General features: G+C 37.7%; 1 protein-coding gene across 6 annotated transcripts in view; it reads right to left on the bottom strand.

The window, feature by feature from the left end:
- Nucleotides 1-17,707, bottom strand: part of MAP3K4 (mitogen-activated protein kinase kinase kinase 4) — a 74,999-nt gene that overhangs the window by 18,611 nt on the left and 38,681 nt on the right. For 3 of the 6 annotated variants that reach the window (XM_064446950.1, XM_064446946.1, XM_064446951.1), the window contains 8 exons: nucleotides 15,466-15,732; nucleotides 13,427-13,576; nucleotides 12,244-12,405; nucleotides 10,509-10,642; nucleotides 6,959-7,037; nucleotides 4,578-4,656; nucleotides 2,277-2,373; nucleotides 1,257-1,373 (listed from right to left, as the gene is read on the bottom strand). In XM_064446950.1, coding sequence (XP_064303020.1) covers nucleotides 1,257-1,373; nucleotides 2,277-2,373; nucleotides 4,578-4,656; nucleotides 6,959-7,037; nucleotides 10,509-10,642; nucleotides 12,244-12,405; nucleotides 13,427-13,576; nucleotides 15,466-15,732 — 1,085 coding nt within the window. The remainder of the gene's footprint in view (nucleotides 1-1,256; nucleotides 1,374-2,276; nucleotides 2,374-4,577; nucleotides 4,657-6,958; nucleotides 7,038-10,508; nucleotides 10,643-12,243; nucleotides 12,406-13,426; nucleotides 13,577-15,465; nucleotides 15,733-17,707) is intronic. The other 3 variants (XM_064446947.1, XM_064446949.1, XM_064446948.1) reach the window with 3 other exon arrangements.

Raw genomic sequence — 17,707 nt, forward strand, 5'->3', positions numbered from 1 at the left:
AGGATATATAATAAATAGATGTAGTTTGAATGACAAAAATTCAGACATATTTGATGTATTTTCAACCAAAAGAAGGGCCCAGACTCACAAGCTGTACATCTAGATGCTACTGTAGGATGCAAGTCACATCTTATCATAAAAATAAGCTGAAAAGGGTTGCAGGAAAGATTTTTATGTAAGAAGTGGCCATTTACTTCCCTCTTAACACCTGAATGCATGCTTCATAATGAAATTGTATCTAAGTTCATTTTGGTCACCATCCGTCTGCTGTTCCTTCACTACCTGTTCTTTCTTTTCTCTATGGCTGTGTGACACAGTCAGACCACGTGTCCCCACTCATACTAACCTCTTGTACAAGGCAGCTCTGCAGTAGAAATAAGAATCCAAAAAGCCATTTATAAACCCTAAGGTAATATCATTGTGCGAACAGCAGGATTTTCACAGTCAGGGGTGCGGGGGGCATCAGAAGTAAAGAAAAAGTAAGTTTAGAGAACTCGGGAGAAATGTCAATGGTCTGACTGTGGTATGGGAGGAAGGAACACCAACCGCCTGAAATATAACAGCCAAATCAGAGGCCAAAAAGCAAGATAGATACTAACATAGGTTTGCCAAAAAATTCACTCGTGACCCCTGCAAACAAATGATACAGGAGTGGTTCTTTTTACATATCCTGATACAGGAATGGCTTCTTTCATGTTAAGTTTATTCTGCACAACCCTAAGAAGCCAAAGGGGTAGCAAGAAATAAAAAACCCTCCTGAAATTTTGTGTGTTTAATTCTGGGTTTGCCACTATATTGTATTTCAAAATATTTATGGCAGACAATAACAATACCAAAACTGTTAGCCAACAACAACAACAAAAAAACCCAAACTGTTGGGCTTATTTACATGTTACCATGTTACAGTCATCTTAGTGCAAAGTGTTAGTTATCAATACTAATTATTTAGTAAAGTTATACCGGCGAACTGACTGGCGTATGTTAATTTCATGGACACTTTTACTGAGCAAATTTGTAACCTATGTCAGAACCGCATGCTTTAACTAACACATTTTTCAGGCGTTCTAAATCTGAAAGCGGTTTTATTTCTAAGACATAAGATTTTGCTCAAGTCAAACATGAATGAAGGGGCCAGTGGAAGACATGATGGGACGGAAAAGCACGGTGCAAATGATCTACTAGGATGCAAGTATGCAGAAACAGTTATATGGGTGATGTAAATAGAATGAGGCTGCTACGTCATGGAGCGGAGCTACCTGGTATCATTTGCACTGCTGACAGGTTTGGGTTGAGCTGAGTCGCTACCGATGGGAGCGGGGCGACTGACAGCAACGCTGCAATGGTTCCGTGCATCACAAGGGACACTCCGCGTGCTGTGGCAAGAAGAAAAACTTCAGGAAACAGTTTAAAAATGTTTGGAGTTGAAAGTTTATTTTAAAAATAAACTTTTGAGGTGTGCATAATGAGGCCTGATTTTAAAAGTTTTTGAAGTACATAAATACTTTTATGTGGAATGAGACTGGGTCTCAAAAGCTTCGGAACTATCAATACGTACGATAATAATAATAATAATGATCTTCAAAACCAAAGTCTCCAGATCTTTAGGGTGGTACTAGTTTCTGCCAACAGCTAAGCAACTTTCAAAACAAAAAGTCAAATGTAGAGTCTGACACTGTGCTGATCTCTTGAAAAATAAGGTCCTCTGTTTGTGTAAAAATATGCACCGCAAAGTTTATTTTGAAATTTTTTAAAACTACTTTTGCATTAATTCTCATGTCTGCTCTTTCAAAGGGAAGCAAAACCATGCATTGTTTTAAGCTTCTTCACAGCAGGTTGGTAATGATGCAGAAATGCCACCATATTCCAGAATTTTTAAGTCTTATCTGTGCTAAACTACAGAAAGCACTGTCACATGCATGTACACAGTCATTCAAAGTGGGAAGGAAATAAAAATCTTGTTAATGAGCAGTTTTCAACAAATTTAAGCTTGTTACATTGAAACATTTCTTTCAGGAAAGACAAAGAGGATAGAAATTAATTCAAAGTGAAAAAACATGCAACAATAAAAACTGTAAAATAAAGGGGGGTCAGGTGGGGAGGAAAGGGGAAGAAACTATATTGTCCTTAGCACAATCGACAAAATCTGGATCACTAACATGCTAATTTTTACTACCTGCTTTGCCCTCAATGGGAAGAAAAGGTGTTCCACTTACTGACAAGTCAGCATAGCCAAGAAAGGATAAACCATTTTAGAAGTCTATACTAATGCTAAATACCTGAAGCCTTCAGGTGTCGGTATGATAAGATGAGGATTTGGTGGATCACTATGGCACCGAGGTACTTTTACAGGACGGGGACTGTTTCGATGAATAGCTGCAAACATAAACAAAGGTGGCACATTTACTCCGATGTCAGAAAAACTCTGTTAGGGCCATTTCAAGACACAAAATTAAAACAAAGTCCTATTTTACAGAGTAAAGTGTGAGCTGGCATAGATTTTCTTCTCCTTTAAGAAAAATCCAAATTATCCCAATTTTAAATAAATCAGTTGGATGTATTAATATTACTCATAATATTGTATCATGTAACTCCTCTATAAAATAATGAAAATTCTGCATAGAATTAGAAACTAGCAATTAGAAGATGTGTACTTACTTCACTAAAACTACACCTTCACTATTTCAACTTCACAGATTAAAGATTTGTTTTCTTATTGAAAAATAAACATTAACAAACCAAATAATAATTACAAAGCAAAAAGCGTTATTATGTTCCTTTTGCCTCACAATTAGTTTTCTCAAACAAGAACAGAAAGCAAAATGAGCTCGGAAAAAAGACCACCACATATGACAGTTTTACCCATACTAATGCCGACCATGAGTCTGCCCCCAAGGAAGCGGTAAAAAGGGACAGGATGAAACCTAAATGAGCCATCATTGTCCTCATGCCTAGCTCACTCATTGCCCGTAAGAGTAGTCTGCAGTGTCGTCCCCTTCCCTCAACTCCTTCTTAATTAGCCAGAAAAATATTGCAGCAGTCACATTGCAAGATAGCTGATTGCCCATCAAAACACGAGTCAGTACTTTCTGCCAGACTAGGTTAATCACAGTGAGCTGAGGTTCTGCTTTGTTTGCACTACCAGGACAATTAAAAGATGCCGGGGCCAGGTGTTGGTTGTCTTGTTATAATTCACAAGGACACTAACAGAAGACCCAGAAGGCAGAACCTAACCCACCTGGGTGGACACAGGCTGTTTCACAAAGCAAAAAGACAAGATAAAACACCAGGAGGCCCCCAGCTACATGCCTAAAAACTGGGTCCTCAGCTTTGGGAAAAGGGGTAAAGATCACAGCCCCTCAACATGGTATGCAAACGGAACTAGGAATTATTTTTCTCCTGGTGATGAGACTGAAAGGAGTATCTGCAATATCTGCAGCCAGGATACAGTTTACATTTAGTTATGTTTATTTCACATGTATTAAAATTTCAGCCTGCTGTTCAAGTCTGCACCATCCACCTGTGTCACCCCCTCCCTGTGCCTCTCAGCCAAAAGCTGTCCAGCAATTTAGTTTGTGTGATCTGCTGTGTCTGCAATAGCATTTGTAAGTGTTTCGGTACTTTGGGACTGTCATGCTAGTGATCTACCTAAAATGGGTCTTCCTCTGAAGAAGCGTATCAAAGTGAATGTGCAGGTTTTACATTACAGTACAGAACTTGCCTAAAATTTATTTTAGACTATGCTTCTTTCCAAAGGATTGGACTGACTTTCATTATGAAAGGTTTCTCAGCTATAAGAGTTTCTCATCAAAATTATATCAAAACTGAAACTTCCTGAAATATTGAAAAACCTCCCCTTGCCTGACTCAGATTACCTTCCCTTCATGTCTTCTGCCATCACCCCTGTCCAGGAAGTGGATGGACATCAAGAGAAAGAAAAGAAGATGACGTAATATTCTGTAAATTAAACTAGTCAGTGGACTTGGGAGAAGGAAGACAGAAACAGTGCTCAGAGATACATAAAAGGGCAACACAGCTGAGAAAACATCCTTTTCTTAAGATAAACAATAACATATGTTGATTTCACTCTAATGCCAAAGATATTTTTCACACTATGACAAATTTTGTGATATTGGAGAACTATTTACCACAGCTCTATTGTCAAGCCCTCAGGTGTAACTCCTCTGTACCTCCAACACTTATATAAGGTCTGTTAGAAGCGTAAATACCTGCAGCACCACCATGAAATTTCTGGAGAGGGAGCTGTCACTGCCTCCTTAAAGTTATAATCACTTCTTTACCCAACCTTTCAAAATATCACAATCCTTTTCCAGCAGATTTGCAATACTTCACATGGATTCAAGGACAAAAATCTGAGGAAAGCATCCGTAAAGCTTTTAAATTTCTTGAGTAAAACCGCCACACATTTACACTTTGTCAGGCAATAATGGTTTCACATCAACAATCATTAGAAGTTGAAAACAGTTTTATTGGTATTTCTAGCATTTTAAAATTACTATCAAAATTCTCTAACTATAGCAGCAAAGCTCCAAAACAAATGCCAGTAACTTCTGCCTTACCAAGGTACAAACCTGTAACAGGACTGTGAGGTTTTCCAATAACATGGCCGATGCACTCATTCATCAGAGCTTGTAAACTCTGGAAAAGACAAACAGAAGTTTGATGCTTTATGCTTAAGTTGTGATGCTTTATGTTACAAGACAGTTGATAGTCATGTGGTAAAGCTCACAGTAATAGAATTACACTGGTTAAGTATGTAATCTGTCAAGTAAGCACCCCCACATTCTATCAATTATATTACACTTCTGGTTTCACATTAGGGTCTTGACTTGGTTGTTTTTTTTTCTTTTAAGGTAGAAGTCTTAGTCTTGCTTGCTGTAAAAAGCTGCTACAACATCTACTGCCCTTCCTCTCCCCACCTCAAGAAGAAACACCCAAAGAAAATGGGTAAGAGTATGACAGCCCGAATCACAAGACTAAAGCCTGTAAAACAACAAATACAAAGCACTGCATATTAAAAGAAATCTACTTTCCTTATTTACCTATGAAGTTAGCAAAACTCACAAAAGGGTGTTCAACAGTTAAGCCACTGAGCTGGGGCTCAGGCAATCTGAGCCTAATTAGTGGGTGTACTATTCACTGTGTATGTAATTTAAATCTTCCTTCTGGTTCAATTTACTTGTCGGACCACCAGGGATAAAATTTGTCTTCACAATAAAGAATTCAAATTATATTGCCAGGTACAGTTGTTATGAAGGCCACTTCTATATACCAGTCATTCAGACTAGTCAAAGTTTCTTACAGAAATTCAGAAATTTAGTGAAGACCAGGAACTTGAAGCTAGATCAACTAAAAAAAAAAAACAAAACACAAACAAAAAAACCCATAAAACTATTTAGGAAAAAAAAAAGTGTTTAGTCTGTGATTGGCATATCTTAGCAACCCAGACTGAGCCAGAATCTTCGCTTTAGATCTACAGATCTAGACTGTCCTTCTATGACATCAGGTATTATTTAGATATCAGATTAGGATTGACATATGCATTTCTAGGTGAAATGCTGTGACCTGTGGATGCCGGAGTTAGATTAATCAAAAGGGTTTCAAGTGATGCTCTCCAAAACTGAAATCCAGTTTAAGAAAGCAAAAGTTCTGAAATGCAGTTAAGGTTTTGGTTTCCCCTCTTTCTCTCACATTTGTTCCAAGTCTGACTTTACTCCATCTTAAATAACACTGGCTCTGAATTCTCTTTTCTGCACATGTGAAACCTCTGTCATAAAAACAGTCTTTTGGAAGAAGCGCTGTGAAAGATAGTTATCAGTCACTAGAAACAAACTCATGCATGATTGCTTCTTAACTCTCCTTCAAGGTCATAACAAGATTATCCATTCAATTTTTGGACAAAATTACAATTTATTATGTCAACAGTCACATTAAATTTTCTAATCTTCTTTCCTCCTTAGAAGCTTCCCTCTAAATACTGAAGGGATCTCTAGCAAGACAGTATCATTAAAATTTACATACATTACTCTTCAAAACACCAGGTGTTTTAGAAACTGTGCGAAAGCAAATAGATATGAGGGTCTACTTGCTAAAGCTAAAGTATTAGTGCATTTCAAATAAAAGCTTAACTCTGTCCTTTAGGCAGACAACCCTTTCCCAACACCACGCACATGGAACTTGCTTATGTAACTTACTTGAGAACTCTTGATTAAAATATATATGAAAAAAGACTAAACCATATAGTTTCTGTATTATGCAAGATTAATGTGGTTGCCATTTCATAACACATTCTTGAAATGAATAAAAATCAGAGGTGCTGACACTCACATTCTGCTATTTTGTGGCAACTGTGCTTTCACTTCTCTGTAGTACTGTACCAAGATCAGAGAAATAAATTCTCAGAATTTTATTTCCACAGGAAAACGGGGAAGGCAGAGCACACAAAAAAGCCAGTTTTAGTCTACTATTTTTTACATAGTAAAAGCAAAAGAAAAATGCTTTAAAGTCTGTTTCACGTTGGCACAATTTGAAGAAATACCTTTAATCAACTGTGATATTGTATTCATACCCATAAATGAACTCTGCGAGCTAACTAAGCCTCAGTAGCTTATACTCAGAAATCTATTATGACAACTATAATTTGTAACTCTACAGAAAAGGTGCTGTCAAATTACCCAAGAGACAAAGGGAGATAGCCTCCCAAGGCAGTACCAGCAACTTGTCAGCAATCTAAAAATATCAATGCCAACGGTCACAAGCGTACTCTATTTAGAATCTTACAAGCTGAAGAGATATCAACATCAGTTACACAGAACAGCAATTGTTTCAGAACGGCATCTGTATTCAGACATAGCTGTATAAAAAATATCCCTGATAACATCTACTGATAACTTCACGTGTATTTAGAAATCAACAGCCAACAGAATAACTTATTCCATACCAAGAAGTCATCTTCTGGGAGAGCTGAAATAAATGCCGGCTCAATGGCTTGAAGAAAATCAAAGCCTTGAGTTGCCCACCTATCTCAAAGAAAAAGACAAGACAGAAAATGAATTGCTTTTTGGCTAAAGCCATCGTAAGAGTTTCAACAACATCCAAGAACAATAAATGACAGTTACTTATTCTTCCTCTGGAAAATATGATAAAATCATTGTAAGAAAATTGATTAATATATAAGAGGTCATATATTTAGCTTGTATTAATATTTGCCCAGTTATATTCACATGAAGTCTGATTTTAGCAAGGACACGGTCAAATAAAGTGAGCAGGCCATGCTTTATATCTCAACTCATATGTGCTTATCTTCAGGAACAGTAACATCAATTCACTCATAATATTTTGGCAACAAGCCAATCCACTATGTTCCCTGCCTAAATTCTGCCTTCTGAAACAAGATCGAAAGAGTACTGATGATTTCATGACTATCTGATCAGCAGCAACTGGGAATCACTGGTTTCAGGGCCTAGATTAGTGAAGTAAAACAAATAAGTAACAGCTAGAGAGAGTTGTCTCTTCAGCCACTTGCTTTTCCCCACTGCCTCCTTTTAGACCTACCAGAATTAGCAGCTTCAACCTACAAAATGCAAGTAGAATCACAGGATATCCTGAGTTGGAAGGAACCTGCGAGGATTATTGGAGTTCAACTCCTGACTGCACATAGGGCAGCCTGAAAGATAAACTGTGTATCTAAGAGCATTGTCCAAATGCTTCTTAAACACCAACAGGCCTGGGGCCATGACCACTTCCCTGGGCAACTTGTTCCAGTGCTTGACCACCCTCTCAGTGAAGAGCTTTTTCCTAATACCGAGTCTGACCTTCCCCTAACACAGCATTAAGCCATTCCCTCACATCCTATCACCAGACACCAGAGAGATGAGATCAGCATCCCTCTCCACTCCCCCTCTTGAGGAAGTTGTAGACAGCAATGAGGTCAGCCCTCAGGCTCCTCTTCTCTAAGCTGAACATATCTAGTATTCTCAGCCACTCCTCATAAGTCCTGCCTTCTAGCCCTTTCACCATCTTCACTGCCCTCCTTTAGACACATTGTAGTATTTTTACATCCTTATACTCTGGAGCCCAAAAGTGCATGCAGTACTTGAGGTGAGGCTGCACCCATGCTAAGTATGGTGAGACAATTGCTTCTTTGAACTGGTATACTGTGCCTAATGCACCCCAGGATATGGTTGGACCTTTTCACCACCAGGGCACACTGTTGACTCACACAGAGCTTACCATCAACCAGAACCCAAGATCCCTTTCTCCAGGGCTATGCTCCAACCTCTTGGACTCGATTTATACATACATCCAGGATTACACTACCCCAGGTGTAATATCTGGCATTTGTCCTTGTTAAAATTTCATAAGGTTGATGATTGCCCAGCACTTGTAATCTATCAAGATCTCTCTGTAAGGCCTCTTTACCCTCAAGGGAATCAACAGCTCCTCCTAATCTATTATCGTTGGCAAACTTAGTATGTACTCAACTCCTGTGTCCAGATCATTGGTAAAAATATTGAAGAGAACTGGCCCTAAAATTGAGCCCTGGGAAACACCCTAGTAACTGGCTGCCAGCCAGATATTACCCCATTTACTCCAACCCTTTGAGCCCAACTCTTCAGCCAATTGTTCACCCATCATATTATGCACATCTAGCCATATGCTGGACAGTTTGTCCAGACAGATATTGTGAGAGATAGCATCAAAACCCTTGCTAAAATAATAATAATTTAAAAAAAAACCCAACCAACAAAAAAGAAACACACAAAAAAATAAACAAACAAAAAACACACCAAAAAACCCGCAAACAAAACCACAACCATATCCACTGCCTTCTCTTCGTCCACTAGGTGGGTAACCTTGTCATAAAAGGATATTTAGTTAGCAAGGCATGGCTTGCCCTCCATGAACCCATGTTGACTTTGACCGATTACTACATTGTCTCTGAATTTTTTTTTCCCCGACAACTCCCAGAATAATCTCCATAATTTTACCAGGAACTGAAGTAAGACTGACAGGCCTATAATTACCAGAGTCTTCTTCCTTGCCCTTTTTGAAAATTGGAACAATGTTTTCAAGCTTCCAGTCAAGAGGAACCTCTCCAGATTCCCAAGACCGTTGATAAATAACTGACAGAGGTCTCACAATAACATCAGCCAACTTCTTCAGTACCTTGGAATAAATTCCATCAGGCCCCATAGACTTGTGTGCACTTGCAGCAGCAAATCTTGTACCAGTTGAAAGTCAACTGGGAGCTTATTACGCCCCTAGTCGTGGTCCTCCAATCCAGGGCTCCAGGGGTCTCAGGGCCCATCATTTGTGTTAAAGACAGAGGCAAAGGGGGCATTAAATCTTCCCTATTTGTGAGGTGACCAATCTCATCAAGTTATGGACCAATATCCTCCTTTTGCTGTTAACACACTTAAAAAGGCTTTTTAAGACTTAAGTTGTTTTGGGGTTTTTTGTTTGTTTCCTTTTGTTTTTAAGATCAGCACACCAAGTTAACTAGCCTATCCACATATGGTTCAGCCTACCCGCTCTTTCCTCTTCTTCCAGCAAGCAGAATAAACCACCACCAGGACAGACTAATCAGCCCTATACTTTAAGGAAAGAAAACTGTCACTGATGTGTAATCTGCTAGCTCAGACCAATATAAGGCACCTACTTTAATGCGAAAGAATTCTAAGTTTCTGATATACGAGCTGCAAAATGCTGCAAAACCACCTAAATAAATCAAGTAATGGTATCATTCTGCTTAGGTCAGTTTCCCAGTTCCTCTGTTTACATCCTCAAAGTGATGTAATTTTGTAACTTCTTTCATTAGTGCCCAGCAGGACATTTTCATAGCACCAACAGTAAGCACAATTTGAGAGACCACTGGACACCACATTACTGTCAACAGACAAAAAATACTTTGGGCTACAACAAAAAACATCCACAAATGCATCCATTACTGCAATCATAAAACTGAAGAATTTTCACTGGAGTGGAAACGCTTCTTCCTCATCTGTGGGGCATACTTCAGATGCTTTCAGAAAGGACTAATGGAAGGACTTCTACAGGGGCTAAAGTTTCCATACATACATCGTTTCTGCGACTGGCACAAAACAATACTCCTTTCTCTGCAGAATGCCCAGAGAATGACTGTTGAGAATTCCGCAATCTTTATTGACTCCTGATCACATAGCAATTTTGTTCCAACCTAACAACCCTTATCTAAAGCCTTTCAATTGTCTGGGTCCAACAATCTCCACTTTTTCTTCCCATTTCCTGTCAGCTAACATGAGGCAAAATGTTCCACAAAATCTTCTCCTAAGCAGTTGTTCATTTGACCATATGCATTTACTATTCAAATTACTTTCAAAAGCCGTGAGCCAGAAGCATCAATAGTTCAGAAGAACTATTACTGAACAATAAAGCATTGTCCACAGTGTAAAAAGTCCTGCATGGTATTTAAACACAAACTACTGTGGCAGTAACAAGTTGTCTGTTACCTGGGTCGCGTGCCTCGGCCACTCTCACATTTTGTTAGCACATAATTCATCCATTTTCTGGCAAAGCTGATATACTTGTCTCCAATTTTCTGTCTGAATTCTCCAGACATCAGACGAACAACTTCTTTATGGTACTGTAAGAAACTAAAGATTACTTTTCACATATTAATAATAAGAAAAAAAATATCATTTGCAATATCCACTGAACTATTTACAGGCTAACAAAACTCTACAGTATGGTAACAGTCGCACCCTATTCTTAGGCTAAATGATTTTATGTAAGCAGTTGCATATTTAGAGAAAAAAATAATGGAAAAGTATGATAGAAAATGTGTTGTAGTGAGAGGCAGCACTTGAATCATATTGCATCCTTGTGTGTATACGGGCATGTGCTGATGTTTAACAGCATACACATCATTTAAGAAACATCCTATGTAAATAAATGCTCAGTTCTGTAATCAGACATTGAACTGCAAAGCAGTGTCTATTTTTAGTTATACTGCAGGTAAGATTAGAGGAAAAAGGAGTTACATATGTACATTTCAAAAATTAAACAGAGATACCAGCTGTTTTTTAGAAGACTATCCTTAGAAGTATGTTAGTGTATGACACAATCTAAAAAATTTTACAAAGCTCACAGGAATCAAATAGTGAAACAGTATACTAAAAGCATCTGCACTCTAAGGAAGGCACTCAAAAGCCATATTCACTGCATCAAAGAACTACCATAAACTTTGAAAGAATGGCTCATATTATAGTAATATGCCAAGTAGGCTGAAAAACTGTGAGAAGCCAAGTTACACAATGAAATTCAATATCAAAGCGTGTTTCTGATTTCATCTAAAATGCTGCCAAGTAGCAAAGCCTACAAGACTACACCTGAATTCATCAAGTTCTTAAAGCTTTTTAGAATTCCATGCATTGGTAACTGGAGTCTGAATTTAATAACCTGTTCTTTTTCAATCATTTTCACATAGGATTTCTGCAGCAACACGTATTTTTTTGTGATGTTCTGCTGGAACTCTTCATATTTCCAGAGTTACAGTTACCTTATTTGCACCAATGTAAAAACAGACATTTGAATTGGTTTTTACCAAAACTACTGTCGTGGTTCAGCCTCAGTCGGCAACTAAACACCACACAGCCGCTCGCTCACTCCCCCCACCCCTGTGGGATGGGGGAGAGAATTGGAAGAGCAAAAGAACTTGTGGGTTGAGATAAGCACAGTTTAATAATTACAATTAAAATAATAATTATAATTATTATGATAATAATAACAACAATGATAATATAATAAAATGGGAAAGAAAAAAAAAACAGAAACACAAGCGATACAACCGCTCACCACCCGCCAACTGATGCTGCACGTCCCCGAGCCGCGATTGCTGCCTCCCTCCCCCGGCCAGCCCCTCCCAGGTAACATACTGGGCATGACGTTACATGATATGGAATATCCCTTTGGCCAGTTTCAACCCGCTCTCTCAGCTGTGCCCCCTCCCCTCCCCTCCCGGCTTCTTGTGCACCCGGCAGAGCACGGGAAGCTGGAAAAGTCCTTGACTAGTACAAGCACTACCCAGCAACAACCAAAACATCAGTGTGTTATCTCAACATTGTTTTCATACTAAGTCCAAAGCACAGCAATGTGCCAGCCGCAGTGAAAAAAAAATTAACTCTATCCCAGCTAAAACCATGACAACTACAAAACAAATGTGTTGTTACATTGTTGCTTCCTTACCTCAAACCCAAAATTATAACCCTGAATCATGGCTTCCCGGTAGTACTGCTGCAAAGTGGCAGATTCAGATTCATCGACTTCAGCATCAAACTCAGATGTGAACATGTGATCAACTCTATCAATGGCACTGCTTATCTTATTGCATAGCTGTAACGCATCACTCTGAGTAACAACAACAGAAAGGGATGGGGGGGGCATCAAATTATTATTTATATTCTACAGTCGACAAGACTAAGGCAAACATGAATCTAACAACTACATTATTTTAAATGGAAATGTACTTTAACGCCATCACCATTCATTCCGTCTTGGAGAAACACTTTCCAGCAGTTGCACTAAGCACGTCTTATAATTAACTGAAGTATTTTAATTAAGTTTGTTTGCTTGAGTGAGATTAACTTTAAAAACCAAGACAGTGAGGGGGTTGGGGACAAAATAAAAACCAAACAAAAAACACCCAACCAAAAATCAGACAGACAAGAACAGAAAAAGTGAGTTTTATGATCTATGACATGACCAAGCCTTTTGTTGTATTTTCACCCTGGTATGCAGACACACCATCTATTAAACTCAGAGGGAAATATAGGGACCTGATATTGCAACTTCAACCTAACAAATCTCTGCTTTTCTGGGTCCTCCAAAAAAACCAACCAAACAAAAACCCACCAAAGAAAACCCTCATCCAACAAACCACCCACCACACACAAAAAAAACCAACAACCAAAAAAACAACAATAAAACCAAGCACAAAAAACCAGAGAGACACCAACCCACTTTTACCTCACAAAGCAACCATCTTCTCCAAATATGGGAAAAAAGTTTTCTTGCAGATCATGGATTTTGATAGAATTTATTTTTATGAAATCAAACACCTTTCAATTCAATAGTGCTTTCCTATGAAGATGTACTTATCCTGTTGCCATTAAGTCCGCTGTGCAATGGAAATATTATTTCCCATTTACCCAGTGCAAAAGTGATTAGACCAATATCACTCAAAAATACACTCACAAATCCTTTGCAAAAACAGAATGAAAACTGTACTGAAAGTAAAGTCCATAAAGGTTCCATAAATACATTTGTGGAATATGTCACTAGCATTGCAATCAAGTCTACTTACATGTTTTAGTTATCAGTGAGCAAAACACCATCAATTTTGACCGAGATAATCTCGAAAACTGCTTACCTTCAGCTGTTGTAGAGCTTTGGCGATGACTGGTTGGCTGGATGTCTGTTCCTGGTGCAGAGATATGAGCCCTTCAATAGACTGCTGGAAAGCTTTTCTCTGACTCACAAGGTGGGCAGATTGAATGACTACAAGGAGGAGGTTATCAACCTAGGAATGCAAGATACCACTAGTTCTTATAAACAAAATCCTCTCTATAAAAACACATCCCGTATCAGCAAACTCTAACTGGTTATTTTTTTTAATTCTACAGTATGAAAGACCTCTCTCGTCACTGTTAAATAAAATCTTTAATTCACACAGAAAAGCTTGATGCTGGCAACTGAACTTGATAAATTCTCATCTTATGAGCAGAGCTCTATTAGGGCAAACACCACAGCTAATTTTCAAGGGGAGTATACTCCTATTCGCTTCTGGAATAGTTTGGGTAACACTGCACTAGAATTACCTTCAGAACAGTTATTCACAGAAAGGCAGCATTTGAGCAAAATAATGATATTTTCCTCAAAGCAGATGGAGGTAACAACTATCACCTAAATAAGCAGATTTTATCCAAGTAATGTAATACACTTCAGTACAAAAACCTACTATTGAACAGAGAAAGCCATAGATTTACCACACAGTATTTACTTAAACTTTGAAAATTATTGAAATGTAAGAATATGTTTTGTAATCCAGAGCTCTGATATTGCAGAAGTCTATAAAAGTACAGAGTCACAGATGGTGTTGACTTTGCTGTGGCACTATGAGTCACATACTAAGCTCTGTTGATTTCAAACTACAGACAATGCATCTGCAACGAGTTACTCACAAAACAAGCACTAATTCATCCAGATTTTCAGTATCTCATCCCCAAAGAATATTTTCACGCTCAAAATTCTTTAAATGTTGATGTGATTCTTCTAGCTTAAGAATATTTTTAAAATAGCATCTTACATTTTCTCTAGTTTGCAATCAAAACATTTTTTTAAAAACACAGAACACAGTCTTCCTGAAGGACTTTTTACTGTCTAACCTTTCAATATTGGATTTTAAAAAATTAATAGAAGTGTTATAGACATACACAAACACACAGTGGTTTATGTGCACTTAACAAACATCAGATAGAATAACCATTTGGAAATGAAATTCCATCTTTTGCTGTTTTAATTTTCTGAATGAAATCCTAACTTTGATAGAAGTACAATGAAATTCTAAGCACTTAATCAAAGGCTATATTTTTACTGTTCAGTCTGGAAGAAGCAACGTGCTTGCACGATCAAAATGGCAGCAGGCATAGGAGAGACTTTTTCAATGGCCTGTAATTGCTAGAGCCCTCTGAATGCTAGAGGCCAGGCACAGTGACATGGAAAGTCACTCTGTTTGTGGACAGTTTAATCCATTTATGGTAGGGATCCAAGGAACTGCATGACATACCAAAAGGAAAATTCACTTAGCTTAACATAAGGATATGAGAACAGGAGGGGCAGGGAGCTGCAGCTGGCTCAGTTGCTAGAGCACAGCAGAGCTGCTGGCAGGGAACCCCTGTTGGCTTGGGATGAAGGAAAGTATGACTGGGAAGATTTCTTCCTGCAGAACTGTTGAACACCCAGTAGCTTCCACAGAAATTTAACTTCAGATGTCACAATTCATCCAAGATCAAAAGTAACTGGTTTCATGCCTCAGTGTGGAAAGCACACAGCCCACCACACATTTCTTGGAGACTAGTGACTTCTTAATAAAATGTACAATTTTCAAGCCCTATCCACACTTCTGATAATGAACACCCAACTAGATATTGAAAGTATCTCTTTATTATAGAAGTCCAACACTGAAAAATGCACATTGTAGAGATTAATCCTTCTAAGAAATGCTAAAAATCAATTTAATTCAATACTTGCATTCACAAAACTGAGAATCAATCCTGTCCTTGAACTGAACTTTTTATTACCTATAAAAGGATGCATGCCTCACTTTATTTACTGTGGTTAATCTGAAAGGATAAGCATTCATAGAAGTGTGGAGATCACATAAATAGGGAAAAAAAAAATCAAACCCACCTGCATGGTGCGCAGCGTGTCGACAGTTTCTACCTGTGGCACTACTTTGACCGGCTGCCCCTCCCATGCACTCCAGCTGTCATCCAATTCATGGTCTTTATCACTGTGTTTGGTCATTAGTAAATAGGCCTCATATGCAACCTCATCTGAATCCTTTGAACAATCCTTTCCAGCAGCTGCATTAAGGAGCTGCAAAATCACAGATTTTTCCCCTGCAATACTATTTGGTACAAATACTTGTAAACTCTCGAGTCCAGGGATTTGTACCTGTAGAAAAAAAAAAAAATACACTGAATAAGTGAATCTCACTGTCTTCTATGATACATAAAATAGATAAAATAGATATATGTCATCTCATTTAAGCAACAGGGGGAGTTTCCATATTAAACATCTGTACAATATACATACCAAAACAATGCATTCAGCCATTTTTGCACTAAAAGTCAAAATGCATTATAAGAAATCATTTGTCTTGAAATCCACTAGATCCCCAACTTTCAGAGACATCTTTCCTTGCACCTTCAATTGATCCTCCTATATATTCTTCTAAAGGAATCTTGTTACAAAAAAGTCCTATTTCACATATATACTATATATGTGTGTATATATATAAAATATGTATACACAAATTTAAAAAATTATTCAAGACTAATTTAAGGCTTATGAAGTACATGTTTTAAAGACTGGAATATTAAAAGAAGAAAAATTCCTTCAGGATCTCTATCAATCCACATAACATTTCTAAATGGCTGCAAAAGATAAGAGTAAGCAAAAATATGGCTAACAAAACATCAGCTATTGTTTTACTATTCAGGGCAGATTAATTGAGTCCAACAAAAGTGTTCTCTTCTAATAAAATACTACTTATACTACTTAAAAACTACTTCTGCATTATACCCGTCACATTGGTAACAATACTTTAACCAAGCCAGGCATCAGAATCACCATGAACACAGCAAAATAGTTGATACCTGTGATTTGACATGAGGTAACTGACTTACACTGAAGTTCAATTCCCTTTTCAGAGTTTGATGTCATCAAGCTAAAACAAAACACTGCACTTAACATTTTACCATTAGGCAGCCGTATTTTGTAATTAAAACCATTACAGTCTATAAGTCAATGTAAAAACTAGATGGCTGTTACTTAGAGCTAAAAGAGGTTCCCAAAACAAATGAGCATCTGATTAGAAAGGCTGTTAAAAATTTACCTATGTGATGTTAGAGGGCCAATATATGAAGTGTTAATCACCAAAATGTGTGTCATTTGAGTGGTGAAAAAGGGGAGAGGTAATACATAAAGAGGATAAACTTCAGACTCAAATAATCTATCCTGATTATTTAACTCATGGGCTTACACAGATTTTTCAAACTCAAGATTCAATTTTTTCTTCAAAACTTGTGTATAAAGAACAATGATACTACCTTTAACTAAAAGGTCTGCTAAGTTTAATATTGTGCCTTAAAACAGCCAACAGTGGATGCCTAGGGAAAAATATTTTTAAAAAGTAAACATTGATTTCCCTGACTATTCTCCCACTCTGAAAACAATTCACAGATCAGGGTCCAGCTGAGCCAAATGTTTCATCCATGTATTTAATAATCCGTTATGAAATTCTCTCCTATGAACTTGCCAGTCCCCCCTTGAACCAATTTCTACTTCTAGCAATCATTTATATAAGTCTAACAAGAGTTTTGTCATGCAAAAATTAGTAGAATATTTCCAATTGGGAATTATATATATTAAATGTATGGAAGGACAAAAAAGAACAGCCGATCCAAATAAATTTAATCTGTTGAAGGAATTGATTTACTTAAAGCCAAACTACAATAAAAACTTGTGGACCTAGGAATTTGTAAGGAGTAAAGTGCAAAACCATAAATGTTGTAATTTATAGCACAGTAAGTATCAGGCACTGAACGTTTAGTCTACTTTTGTTGTACAACAGTTTTCTAGCAAATGTTATTCTGGAACAGAACACAGTCCCTGCATTTCTCACATCCTTGGTATTCTGAAGGAAGCTTGCTAGAGCAGACCTCCACTACAATATTGTTGCTTTATAAAAGCACACAAAACTCAGGTCCATTGTCTGAGATTAGCTGCTTAAACATGTCCATTTTCTGATGTATCTGTTTATCTCAAGCTTTAAAGCACTTCTTTTTCATAACACTCCCTACTAAGTGTTATTATTCCCCTCACAAATGAATAAGTACTATTGAAGCAGAACGGCTTTCCCTAAGTC

This window comes from Phalacrocorax carbo, chromosome 3 (genome assembly GCF_963921805.1).
Source record: "Phalacrocorax carbo chromosome 3, bPhaCar2.1, whole genome shotgun sequence".
NCBI lineage: Eukaryota > Metazoa > Chordata > Aves > Suliformes > Phalacrocoracidae > Phalacrocorax > Phalacrocorax carbo.